This window comes from Lagenorhynchus albirostris, chromosome 20 (genome assembly GCF_949774975.1).
Source record: "Lagenorhynchus albirostris chromosome 20, mLagAlb1.1, whole genome shotgun sequence".
Taxonomy (NCBI): Eukaryota; Metazoa; Chordata; class Mammalia; order Artiodactyla; family Delphinidae; genus Lagenorhynchus; species Lagenorhynchus albirostris.
In genome coordinates, this window is record NC_083114.1 from 40,232,264 (window position 1) to 40,245,998 (window position 13,735).

The following is a 13,735-nucleotide window of genomic DNA, read 5'->3' on the forward strand; positions in this document are numbered from 1 at the left end:
AGAGCCCGTACTCCGCAACAAGGGCAGTGCTGTCCATAGGCGAATGGGATACACATAATGAGGGTGTGGCCCGGTCAGGAAGATCAGCGAGTGTCGCCATGAGAAAGAGACCCTTGAGTGAAGGGTGAGTATGAATGAGCCAGTAGAAGAGCATCCTGGGCCATGCAGTGGGTTGGGGGGGGGTGAGACAGAGCATGTGCAAATGTCCTGAGGTGAGGAGAAGCAATACAGCCACAGAACAGAGGCCAGTATGGCCAAAGGGCAGTGAGTTGTCAAGCAAAGGATTTTGGTGGTGAAAAACAGTTCTGACCTCACCGGGTTGCTGTGAGGCTCAAAAGAGCTAATATTGTAAATCTGTGGGTGTGGGTTTGGCACACAGCAAGACGTTTTCCCGACTGTCAGTGGCAGTGTCTGCCCCCAGCTTCCCCTTGGACTATGTGGACAACTTCAGCTCTCAGCCGTCTCGTTCATAAGTCCATCCTCCTAGGCTGTTGAGCTCCCATTCACCTGCGCTAAGCGGCGCTGAGGAGAAGGGCACACAAAGGTTGGAGGATCATGGTTTCTTCCGTCAAAGACCCTCCAGGCCTCCAGGTAAGACTCCAGTGAAGCCCAGGGCCTTCACTCTTGTCTTTCTCTGATTCTGTTTCTGTCTCTTTTTCTCTGACTCCTCTCTCTCTCTTTCTCTCTCTCTGTCTATATGCATGTCTATTTCTCTCCATCTCTCTGTGTCTCTTTTCACCCTCTCTCCCATGCCGTCACCCCAAAGTTCATCAGAAAAAGGAAGAAAACTTTCTTTCCTAGGCATTCCCTACAGTGGCTAGTACTGCACTGGGAACCCCATCAGGAAAGTGCTGGCCTGGCAAAGGGCAGCCCTCGGAGCTGGTGCCTGTCTTGTGTCTGCCTGAGTCCAGGCATTGCCCTGGAAGTCCCTAGCGCCCCCTTGTCCCCTTTATGGCAGCATCCGATCTCAGTGAGGATCCCGTCAGGACGTCGGGACCGCCATCTTCCTGGGCTTCAGGCCTCCCTGGGGCTGCCTCGTCCAACACCAGCCCATGGGACTAGCTGGCTACATTACCCAAACCAGGTCACCTGCTGCCGTGAGGACGTGCCCTTCACCTGATCAGACAACCATATAGGGAGGTAGACCACCTGTTGCCTGTACCGGCCCCTGGACATGTTTGAGGTCTTTTCACAATAAAAGGAGCACCCCCCAAACTAAAGGAGACCCAGAATATCAAAATGGGCGCTGTCCCATGAAACAAAAACCTTGGAGTCAGCTAGGAGAAATTCATCTTGGTCCTGTTGGGCTCTCAGCTTCATCCCGAGAGACTACAGAACAGGAATGAGCACAAGCCTGACCAGGAAGCAGGGCTGGGCTTAGCCACTTTCCATCTGTGTGACCTGGAGCCGGCTCCGAAGAGGAGGAGGTTGGAGGAGCGATCTCTGCAGCCTTTCAGCACTGCCCTTCTGTGCTGTGTTCTGAGGGCGGAGAGAGGGTCATCCTTCCTAACTGCTTTGGGGGAAGTGAAGCCAGAGGGGCCCCGTGACCGGCCCCAGGACTCTGAGAGACAGCTCCTGCTGCCTGCACTAGACTGTGCTATGAAGTCACTCTCCTAGTTTCCTATCATCTAGATCTGGGGTGACGAGGGGGTAGGCGGCCTTGCCTTCGTCAGAGGGAATGGCCCAGGTCTTTAGCTGGGTGGGTAGTTGTGGCATCAGGGCCTGTGGACGAGAGCGCTGGTCAGCAGCTGGACATAAAGTGTTGGTCTCGCTCTCCCTAGTGGGGTATGGTGGTGAGCCAGTGGGCTCTGTGTGGGACTCTGAGACACTTGCCTGTCTGCTCCTTCCCTCTAGGGCCCAGCATACAGGGTGGGACCACCTCAAAGCCCACTGCTTGACTTCCTTCCCTCCCACCTCTGAGCCTGCCTCCTGGCAGGCGGCCCCCAGCTACACCTTCCCCATCTAGCAGCTGCCCACAAGGACAGGAAGCCCAGCCCCCCACAGTCAGGTCTAAGAAATCTCACATTTCCATATTCCTCTAAAGCAGCTCTCCTCTGGGGCTGGCAACTTTAATCTGGTACCACTTCCAAGGCAGAGTGATGTCTGGGGATTCTTAATGCAGTCCTCATCGGTGACTAAGGGTATGTTTTGCTCTCTGCCCAGGCCCACGTGGCCTCCCAAATGTGGACCACTCCCCAGACTCCATGCCACTTGAGCTCATTGCCCAGCTGAGAACGCTGGTCCCCAGGGTCCAGCATCCCTAGGAACATCACGCAGCCCCTCCCCACCAGGGTCCTATCACGTTTAGGGCCATAAAACCATCCCTTCCCAGTCTCCGAGGAAGGTCATTCAAACCTCCCGCCTCCCCGAACTGTCCCCTCATTCCTCCAAAACTCTGTCACTCACCTCCAGAATGGCTCACCCTCACCCAGAGATCACCCCAGATAAACCCTTTTTAGAGCCAAAACTCAGGTAAAGAGACATCCCAGAGTTTCAGGCCTCCTTTCCTGAGGTGAAAATGAGGTCAAAGAAACCAATATGACTTCATTCCTTTTCCTAATAACTCACACTCTTACACTTCCATTTATGGAGCACGAGCTGCGTGCCAACTACAACGCTAAACCCATTCCTACATGAGATCATTTAATCCTCCACGGCCTCGTGCAGGGAGGGTTGTCGTTGCCTGTTTTGCAAAAGGGGATCTTGCGCAGATCCTTCCCGGCTAGTCAGGGTAGGAGCCGTGACTCCAACTCAGGATGTCTGATTCCAGCCCAGGCTTTTAGTCCCCTTGCCTTCAAAGACTAAGTCTTTTCTTTAACCCTAGTCCCACCCTTGACTCCCCCTCAAAGCTTCATTCACGTGGCTAAATGAATGAGCTGTAGAAAGTGACACAGTTACTAGTCAACTCTTCCCTAGCTTGGGGCGGTGAGTCCTCCCCACCTCACTCAGGTGGATGTCCTCCCCTTCCTTCTCCTTTTCCAGCCCCCCAAAGAGAGGAAAAGACTCTCCCCACCGGAGGAGCCTCCTACAGCCCTGGCTCTAGATGTGCACTCACTCCCTGGATTCCCATATAACTCCGAGAAGCAGAGTTCACCATGCTTCCTGAATAAATGGGGAAACAGAGACTCTCCAAGGTCATGGAGCTGATTCAGAACAGAGCCAGGCAGGGCAGGAATAAAGACACAGTCAGCTCGATGTTTTGTGATGACCTAGAGGGGTGGGATAGGAAGTGTTGGAGGGTGGGAGGGATATATGTATACGTATAGCTGATTCACTTTGTTGTACAGCGGAAACTAACACAACATTGTAAAGCAATTATACTCCAATAAAGATATTTTTAAAATGTAAAAGAAGAACAAAGCCAGGGTTAGAAACCAGTCAGCCTGTTCCCAAGCCTCTAAGAAAAGCTCTCATTATGGACGAGAGCCACCATGGACAAGAGGTAGCTCACACAGTGTCACTCACACAGCCGTGCCCTGAGCCTGCACTGTCCCAGGCACTGTGGTAGAGGCCTGACATGCAAATCCTCACAAAAAGCTCCCGGGGTAGGTACTGTCATTGTGCCCACCTTACAGATGTGGAAACTGAGGCTTGGCGATGCTAATCAACTTACTCTATGTCAACTAAGAGCAGGCAGGATTCAGACCCAGCTGTGAAGGCAAGGGCAGGTGGAATGGAGGGAGACAAGACTCTCAGTAAAACATGAGTTCTGACTGGGTTCATGGACCTCAACTGATGAGCTCTAGGGAGCCCGTGAATCTCATGAATTATATGCAAATGTGTGTATGCTTATTGGGCATGGGAAGAGATCTACAGTTTTCAGTATATACTCAAAGGAATCCCTAAAGACCAAAGTGTTAAGAAATCCCTCACCTAGCACAGTGCCTGGCTTACAAAAGTCACTCAATAATACCTGTCGAATGAATAAGTAAATGGATCAGTGAGTAAATGAATGCATGTTCCTCCATGCCCCAGGAGACACCACAAATGACCTGGTACACACATCTATCTTCTGCGATGGCGAAAGCCATCTTGGGACCTGGGCCTGATCTGCCCCCAGGTCCTTTCTCCCAGTCCCGGATGACATAGCCAGGTGCTATGAGAGCTCCAAAGAGATGCTTCCTCCGCTTTCTCCCCACCACCCCTCCTGACAATGACCAGGCAGAGGCGAGAGCTGTGCAACTCAGATAACGAAGCTTTATTGATTGCTGGGAGGGGCAAGGGTGAAACAAGGCTCAGGTGTGAAGTGCTTGCGGTGGGGGGGTGGGGGACAGGACAGGGGATTCACCCAGTGAAATCTGTGTCCACATGGGGAGCTTTCTAGGCCTGAACAGCGCAGAGCAGCTTTAGTTCTTGGTGCGAACGATCTGCTCGTGGGAGGACACCAACTTGCCATCCTGCACATCCAAGACTTTGGTGCGAATCTGACGACTGGAGGAGGTCACTGGGGAAGAGGGGAGAGAGGGTGTTATCAGCGGCGGATAGGCAATGGAGAAATCAGGAGTGCGAGGGCACTTAAACAAACTGTCTCCCTGCTGCCCTCTCCCCTGATTACCACTTCACCCGCTGCTCTCGCCCCGGCACGGATATCATCAGCACATTTCTTTCAGACTAGAGCTCCCTAAGGTCAGGGGCAGAGTCTGTGTCTTCAGACTGGAGCTTCCTAATAACTCAGCCCAAAATGGTTCCATCCAGATCTGCCCAAATGGACTGGTCTTGGTGGGAAGACCCATGTGGGGCTCTGTCCCTGATGCTGACGGCCAGAACTATGGGATCTGCCACATATAGGGGGCCACCAACTCCTCGCCATAAGGAGGGTTTAGAAAATGGCTTCTTCTACCCACAGAGGTGCATAAGGGATACTGGGTGAGAAAACCCTAGCTCAACCCCTCCAGAAGCTCCCATCTAACATCCTAGACATGCTGGGAGACAGGGGGTGGTCTTGAGTCCAGGCTTGATGAGGAGGAAATTCTTACCATCTCTGGATGACTGAGAGCCAGAGGAGAACTGGGAGGTGGAGAAGCTGTGAAGACAGAAAAGGGGCAAAATGATCAGACACACAGGGGGCAGTGAGTGGACAGGGCGGAGCGGGACTGAGAGGGGGGCCCCTACTCACTGGGCATCCTCGCCCTCCAGCAGGCGGCGGTAGGTGGCGATCTCCTGCTCCAGCCGCGTCTTCACGTCCAGCAGGATCTTGTACTCCTGGCTCTGCTGCTCCATCTCGCAGCGCAGCTGGGCCAGCTGCTCCTCCACGTTGCAGATGAGCCCCTGGATCTGGGACAGCTGCAGGCAGTAGCGGTTTTTGGTTTCCTCCAGGCTGTTCTCCAGGGATGATTTCTGTGAGGGAAGGAAAGAAGATCAGGAATCCATGAGGGTGGTCATTCTCTCCCTCCAGGACCCTGGGCACGCCGCCCCCCAGGCCTGGCAGCGCCCCTACCATGCTGAGATGGGACTGCAGCTCGATCTCCAGGTTCTGCATGGTGCGCCGGAGCTCTGAGATCTCGCTCTTGCTGCTCTGCACCATCTCGCTGCTGCTGGCCACCTCGCGGTTCAGTTCCTCTGTCTGCAGAAAAGAAAACATCGTTGGCACTGGAAGTTCCACGGAGGCAGGCGTCCTGGGTCCCTTCCACTCCGAATGCCACCCACCTTGCTGAAGAACCAGTCCTCGGCGTCCTTGCGGTTCTTCTCCGCCATCTTCTCGTACTGTTCGCGCATCTCGTTCAGGACGCGGCTCAGGTCCACGCCGGGGACGGCATCCATCTCCACGTTGATATCCCCGCCCACCTGGCCTCGCAGGTTAGCCATTTCCTGCACAACCAAAGAACGGTCCACAGTCAGGGGCCTCACTATGGCAACCGATTAGGGCTCCCTAGTCAGAGGTGTTCCAGGTCTGAACATTCCTCTCCACCATCTCTTCCCTCCCAGCTAACCCTCTAAGCTGGCTTTTCCATTTGGTTCTCACCTCCTCGTGGTTCTTCCGGAGGTAGGCCAGTTCCTCCTTCAGGCTCTCGATCTGCATCTCCAGGTCAGCTCTGGCCAGGGTCAGCTCATCCAGCACCCTGCGGAGGCCGTTGATGTCGGCCTCCACACTCAAGCGCAAGTTCAGCTCCGTCTCGTACCTGGAATGACCCAGGGAAAAAGGAATGAGACACCCTCCCTGGCCACACTGAAGGCTCTGTTCTCTTCCCCCTGCAGCTTCTGCCCATAGTCGGCATCCTGTGGGCGGTTTAGTGAGCCAGTCTTGAAGATGGCACGGATGGACACAGAGCCCATTATTCCTCAGATCTGAAATTCTGGGGAGGGGGACAGTGCCAAGAATAAGACAGCTGATCGTGCTATAGAATTCACGGAGGGGCGACGCTTCTGGCTTCAGCCAGCCAGTAGCACACAAGGCCTCCAGATATGACTACCTCCTGCACTTCAGGGGCAGGCGGGGAAGTGGGGACTGCCCCTCCCTAAAGCAGTGGCCCCCTAATCTGGCTGTGGGTCAGGATCACCCAGGTAGCCTATTAAAAATAACTGAATGAAGAAATAATAATAATAACTGAATCCAAACCCCAAAGGTGGGGCCCAAGAGTCTCGTATTTTTACAAACACCCCAAGGGGTTTTCAACACAGCCATTGTGGCACATTCCAGCTCTGTTCAGGGAACACTTCTCCAAAAATGCCCAACCCAGGGGAGACGGGATGCTCTGAAACACCACTGCAAACTCACTTGGTGCGGAAGTCATCAGCGGCCAGGCGGGCATTGTCAATCTGCAGCACGATATTAGCATTGTCCACAGTGGCCGCAAGGATCTGCAGGTGGAAAGGGCACAGGTCATTGGTCCAGTGGACAGCACTAGCCAGACCTGACTGCAGCCTGCATCAGGACTTTGCTTTCATGCTTCTGCCTGACTCCCTGCTACTCCCCACAAGCCTTTGCCACGGCAGCCTAAAGGGTAACTCACAGTGGTCCAGATTTGACCCAGGACTTGGCTACTCGTGGTCAGCAGAATGGGTAGAAAGAGCCCTGACCTTAGATAAAAAGCCCTTGAGTTCTGATCCTGTATCTACCACTGAGTTGCTGCAAAGCCTGAGATGAGTCTCAGGCCCTCGAGTGCCCGACCCACAGAGGAGGGGAGTGACCGGACTCTCCAGACCCCCTTCCGGATCTGAATTCTGCTCTCACTGCACAAGTCGGCCCTGCCAGTCCTCTGTAGGCACGTACACTCCTTTTCAAGTCTTCAGAGCACAGGACCTCAAAGTGGGGCTTTCCCAAAGGTTGAGATCCAGCTGATTCGACAAGAAGAAGCAAAAGGAAAGCAAACAAAGGTAGAACCCTGGTGGCTAGAGTTCCCTCCCTCATCATCTGATTTCCCTAATCCACTCAAAGCATCAGAGCCAGACACCAAGGGAAGCAGGGTCAGCAGGTTCCTGGGGTGACATGGGAGCAAGGAACGGGGGCTGGAGTCAGATAACACAAGCCCCCCAGGCCCTCTCCTACGCAGGGCACGTAAAGTGGGCCACCAGTGACTGTCTCTGTGGGTTTTCCATGCCCTCCTGGCTGTGGGGAGGGGCCACCCATGCCAGGGCGCACGGGCAGCAGCCACCACAGCCCAGACTAATGAGCTAATGAGTGACTTGGATGTTTAGCCTGGAGCAGTTAGAGCCTCGCTCCTCCCCTGTGCTGGAGAACGGGTTGCTGCCTCCTGTACTGGCAGGTGGGGCACTAGGGCTTTAGGCTTGGCTCGGCCATTAATTTGCTGTGTGACCTTGGGCAGACAGCCCAAAGCTTCAGCTTCTTCCTCTGTAAAATGTAAGGGTAGGAATCCCTGGTCTCTTGTGGTCTGAGAATCTGGAGCTCAGAGAGGCATGAACAAGATAGGGGAAGGGAGACCGTCTTCTCATAGACCAGCTCTGTTGGAGGCATCTAGAGCCAAAAGAAGGGATCTGGAGCTGGAAGCTCTTCTGCCTAAGAATCCCAAGTAACCAGTGGCCTGAAGCAGCCATTGCTCCTAAATGAGCTGGCCGGAGCGGCACCTCCCGCTGCCTGGTCCACGCACCTTGTTCCTCAGGTCCTCGATGGTCCTGAAGTAGGCGCTGTAGTCCCTGATCTCAGTGGGCCGTTGCTTCTGGTACCAGTCGCGGATCTTCACCTCCAGGTCAGTGTTGGCCTCCTCCAGGGCGCGTACCTTGTCCAGGTAGGAGGCCAGGCGGTCGTTGAGGTTCTGCATGGTCACCTTCTCACTGGCCACCAGGAGCCCATCGCCACCGCCAAAGCCGCCACACACGCCACCACCTGAGCCACCACCGAAGCCACCACCGTAGCCGCCACCAGCCCCACCGCCGTATCCTCCACCGAAGCCGCTACCCATGGCCCCACCGAAGCTGCTGCTGCTGCTGTAGTTGCCTCCATAGCCGCCCCCCACCCCGCAGACACCCCCGGAGGAGTAGCGGGAGGAGGACAGGCCCCCGTAGTTGCTGGGGGCCCGGAAGGAGCCTCCGGCCCTGGCGGAAGACCCGCAGCTGGATCCGCCGCTGATGACATAGGAGCCCTTCATAGAGCTGGAAGAGGTGCCCTGGCGGCTGGTCATGGTGTCAAGGAGGGAAGTGAGCGAGCGAGTGAGTCGGCAGAGAGAAGAGAAAGGTGCTTGGGTGAGTTAGGAAGGGATGCAAGGCTTTATACTCCTGGGTGAGGGCGGGCCTGGCATTTTCCATTCCCCTTGGCTTTCATCACCCAGGGGACAGTGCCAACTCCCAGTCAGATCCCTCCTCTCCTCCGCCCCATCATGTCTGTCATATTTTACTGGAAACTCATTGTTCGGGGTGTTTCGGGTTTCTTGTCCCACCAGGTGTGAGTCACAGGAGGAGGTATGGGCCCACAGGCTACACTTTCCCTTTGGGCCCTGGGAGCACAGCCCTCTGCATGCCGGGCTCAGCCAGGTGGTGGGAGAGGGTCTCTGCACCGTAAACCTAGTGACTTGTTAGCCCCCATTAACTAGGTGGGTCTCTGACATCCACCTAGAGGAAGCCCAGCACTCCATGTTCCAGGAGGAACACCAGCATGGCAAGAGGGGGCACAGAGACGCCCCCTCAGCGTTACCACCCATAAAAAGAAACAAGGTTTTGGGGCCCTCCCAACTCTGACCTGCTGGACTGTGCCACGGGGCCTGTCACATCCCCGAAACATGCCCAGCCAGCAGTCAGGTGGCTCAGGCTTCTCTCCCGACACCCCCGGTAAAGGGAAATCCAGGCGGCTCTCCCCAGCCCTAGGCACAGACCCTAAGATCCTCCACACATCTGTGGTTGGGCCCATGGCATTGGCTGCTCAGTCTGGCCAAAGGCAGGTGGTGTCACAGGAGACCCTGGGAAAGTGCGTGGAGTCAGACTGAGTCCTGACTCTGCTATTTACTCCTGTGTGACCCAGGCCCTGACCCTCCTTGGAGTCTCAGTTTGCTCATCTGTAAAGTGGGAGTACTGCAGAGTCAGCACTGAGAATTCAACGTGGCAATGGCTGTGAAAGCGTTTTGTATGCTGAGTGTGGCACAAAGTCTGGGTAGCACTGTTGTAGCCCAGTCTGGGCCCCAGAGGGGGGTGAAGCAACACTACTGAACAGGACTGGAGGGGGCCCTTTTGCTTCCAGCCCCAGGTGTTTTCTCAGGCCCCCAGGGCAGCCCCTCGTGGGAGGGTCTGGCTCGGGTACACTTGTTTGAGCCCCTTTGGAGCCGACTCAAGGAATGTTTGGGGTTGGTTTGTTTTCGGTGACGGGAGGGGTGCAGGCACCTGAAAGTGAACTCAAGGGTTCCGGACTACTGAGGGCCCGAGGGTCAGGGGACACGTCCAGGGGTCCATCAAGTTCTGCCTCGGAGGTTTGTATATGGGGCCCTCAGCTATGCCAGGTCTCCCAGACAACCTCCAAAGGCACCCCCTTCAGCCTCACCCCGCCCTCCTGCCGCCCCTCAGCCCCACGGACCCCGGCAGGCATGTTGGGAGGAATGTGGTCGTGTCTGGGGCTGCCTGACGCGTCCCATCTCCCCAGACAGGTCCTAACAGCTCCTGCTGGAGGTTCCAACACTCCTCCTAGGATCAATGGCTCCCTGCAGGGAAGCGATGCCTCCCTCTCCCCCCACCCTAACCCAAAGCAGAGGTCAGGGAGCTGCCCTCCCCGCCCCCTGCCACTGGGGCTCAGAAGACAATGCTGAGACAGACACTCGAGGCTGTGGGCTCCACAAAACTGCCATGCTGAGGACGCTCAAGTACGTGAGTATGTGAGTAAGCGAGTGACCACGCCTGACAGGGACCCATAATCTCCTTCCAGAGGAGATTCCCGCAGCCCCGGCCCAGCCCTACATCTTCCTCAGTGAGAGGCAGCAGGGATTTGGGCTGAAGGAGAAAGCCTTTGTTAGGAGATGTTGCAGTCAGCTGTGGGGTGGAGCACGGGTGAGGTGCTCTCCAGAGAAGAATGCAGTGTCCAGAGGGAGCCGGGGGGACACCAGTGGGTGCAGAGCCCAACACCCACTTCCTCTGTGCCACCTACCACCCTCTCTCCACCACAGGGAACCACGATAGAATCCCTGGAGCACGGGACACAGGAAAAGCTCTTCTTCCCTCTCACTTGATTCAGTGGAACCCAAAAGATCCTCCCTCCTTGCCCCTCTCCAAGGGGAATCCAAAAGACAAGCAGGGTAGGGAACCCATGACATATAAATTCACGCACACCATCTAGGAAGAGACCTTTGCCAGCCCCCTCCCTACCTCCATGGACCCTGGAATCCCAGCATGGGAATCGAGTCTGATCTCCTCCCTCACCCAGGACTAGACCCTGGCTCAGATCCTAAGGCCAGTCCCCTTCCCCCTGCACACAGGGATCTAGATGCAAATAGCCCAGCCCGGTGTTCCTGACATTTTGAAGAGAGGCAGCTTTCGGGGGCAGCTGTGGCTAATGTGATGGGAGGTTGTCTGTTGGAGCTGGAGTACCCCCCCCCAACCTCTGGGGTCCCAGGCAGGCTTTGTGTGGCATGTCAGGAGCCTGGGGCAGTGCGTCTTGTGGTTGGTGAGTCTCCCGGCACCAGCCTGTGGTAGGGCGGACCAGTGCCAATCCAAACTGGTGAAGGGGCAGGGCGAGGCAGCCCCCACAGAGCTCACACTGTGTGCTGAGGACCACACAGGGGATGGGATCCTAAGGAAGGAGGGGACCTAGGGACAGCCCAGTCTGAGGAGGGAGGCACAGGCCCTACTCTCAGAGCCCGGTCTAATGGAAGAGACTGTCTCTTTGGAAGGCCCCAGCCTGAAAGGAAAGAGAGGCTACCCATCGGAATTACTGAAGATATGAACAAACATAAGAAAAGTGCAATTCGTGTGTATTCATTCCTGAGGCTGCAGAAGTAAATTATCACAAACCTGGTGGTTAAAAACAACTGAAAATCTTCTCTCACCGTTCTGGAGGCGTGAAGTCTAAAATTAAGGTGCCACACTCCCTACGGATGTGCTGGGAGAGAATCCTTCCTTGCCTCTGCCAACTTCTGGCGGCTCCATGCATTCCTTGGTTTGGGGCAACAAAACCCCAATCTCTGCCTCTGTCTTCACGTGGACAGCACGTGTGTCTCTGTGTCTCCATGTGTCCTTTTCTATCTAAGGACACTCATTGGATTTAGCGCCCACCCTAATCCAGTATGATTTTCTCTCAATTCTTACATCTGCAAAGACCCTATTTCCAAATCAGTTCACATTCTGAGGTTCCGGGTGCACATGAATTTGAGCGGGACACTCTTCAACCCACTACACCATGTAACAGACCCGGAATTATCCGTGTTGCAGAGGCAGTGGTGAAAATTTGTTGGAGGGATGGTTGTGATAAGATGTTGGCAGGGCCAGTCCGGAAGGCTTCTGGGAGCAGCTCTAACTCAACATGTAAAGGTGCCAGGGAGGGAGCAGCAGAGAAGCACGGAATTCTCAGGTCTCTGATCCACACTCCCTGTCACCCAGTTTCTCTGACTCCTTCACAAATAGACAACGACTCGGGGAGAGAGCTCTTTTTTTTTAACTTTTTATTTTGAAATAATTTTAAACTTTCAGAAAAAGTTGCAAAATTTGTACAGAGTCTGTGTGTACCCTTCACCCAGCTTCCCCTAATATGAACAGATCACATAAACATTATACAACGATCAAAACCAACACATTAACATTGACCCAATACTGTTAATTAACGACAGACTTGAATTTCACCAGTTTTTCCACCAATGATCCTTTTTTGTTGCAGGATCCAATCCAGGATTCCACTCACTTGTTGTCATGTCTCCTGCAGTCTGTGACAGTCCCTCGTCGTCGTTCCTTGTCTTTTAAGACCTTGACGCTTTTGAAGCGTACTGGTCGGTTATTTTGAAAATATCCCTTGGTTTGGGTTTTTCTGATATTTTCTCAACATCAGATTGAGGTGATGCATTTTGGCAAGAAAAGCACAGAAGTGTCGTTGTGGTCTTCTCAGTGCATCATCTCAAGCGTCCGTGTGTTGACGTGTCTTAGGGCTGGTGACATTAACCTTGTTCATTGGCTAAGGTGGGGTTTACTAGGTTTCTCCACTGTGATATTATTTTTCTTGCTGAAACTAATAAATACTTTGAGGAAGATACTTTGAGACTATGCAACTTATCCTGTTTCTCTTTAAACTTGCATCCACTGGTTTTTGCATCCATCAATGGAGGGAAGGAGCTCTTGATGCCCACTGGCTCTAGAGCCTCATTTATCCATACTTGAGGGACTGTGGCTTTTAGGAGAGATTGGGGGAGTGGTCCAGGCCCAAGAAAGAACTCTTTCTTCCTCTCTTGTCCAGCCCCAAAGCCAGTCTGGGCCCCCTCACACCATCTCTGTGCCCTAAGGTATTCCCAGGCCTCTTCCCTTAAGAGATACCAAGTGTTTCTCTAACCACTGATGTCTAGAGTCTTTTCTTAGCCCCCCACCAGCCATGGGGGAAAGGAAGGGACAGTCAAGGTCCTCCCCATGTCACAGGTAGGAAGTCTGAGGTCCAGAAAGGTTCACAGTCAAGTAACCAGTGGAGCCCTCCTTGCGATTCTCAGACCACCTTCCCCTCCAGGGTCTGCCCAGGGCTGGGCTTCTCATCTCCTCCTGACAGAGTTCTGTGTTCCCTGCCCTTCCTTCCTCATCTCTCCACACTCTCCCCTGCCCAGGCCCCTTCACTTTTTCCATCCCTCTCCCCAGGTCCCAGCCACCTCTGTACAGCAAGGGTTAAGTCTCCTAGAGCTGAGGGCTGTCACTTCTAAGAATGACAATCTGGGACCTGAACTGACCTGGACCTGAGTGTCTGTCGCCAGAAATGCAGGGCTAGCACGGGGGCCAGGAGCAGGCTGGCAGGTAGAAGTGCAGGCCCAGGAAGCAATCAGGAGCCTGGAACACCCAGGTGCCCTGTCCCATAGAAAGCTCTACCACCCGCTGGTTTCCCAGGTCAGACTTCCCATCTGGGCCAAGCATCCTGTGAGAACCTGCGCTGACCCAACGGATAGGCTGATTCAAGTGTTTCCGGATAGACTGATTCAAGTGTTTCCGTGTCCATGGGCCCGTCTGAGCCTGCCAGCTGCTAGAGCTGACTGAACAGAGACTGACCATCCCACGTTTTAGATGCAGACGTTTCAGAGGTTGAGGAAATTCTCAAGTGTCCACAGCAAGGAAGCTTCTCAGCCAGGATTCAATCCCAGCTCGCCTGGGCTGTAAGCCTCACTTTTCAACGACAGGTCCCCTC

At 54.5% G+C, this 13,735-nt stretch overlaps 1 protein-coding gene across 1 annotated transcript; it reads right to left on the reverse strand.

The window, feature by feature from the left end:
- Positions 1-4,177: 4,177 nt before the first annotated feature.
- LOC132510860 (keratin, type I cytoskeletal 14-like) lies at positions 4,178-8,642 on the reverse strand. The gene is made up of 8 exons (XM_060133310.1): positions 8,046-8,642; positions 6,716-6,798; positions 5,963-6,119; positions 5,647-5,808; positions 5,438-5,563; positions 5,117-5,337; positions 4,977-5,023; positions 4,178-4,444 (listed from the first exon to the last, which is right to left on the reverse strand). The coding sequence occupies exons 1-8, from the start codon at positions 8,574-8,576 to the stop codon at positions 4,347-4,349; spliced, it is 1,425 nt and encodes a 474-aa protein (XP_059989293.1). The 5' UTR covers positions 8,577-8,642; the 3' UTR covers positions 4,178-4,346.
- Positions 8,643-13,735: the final 5,093 nt, after the last annotated feature.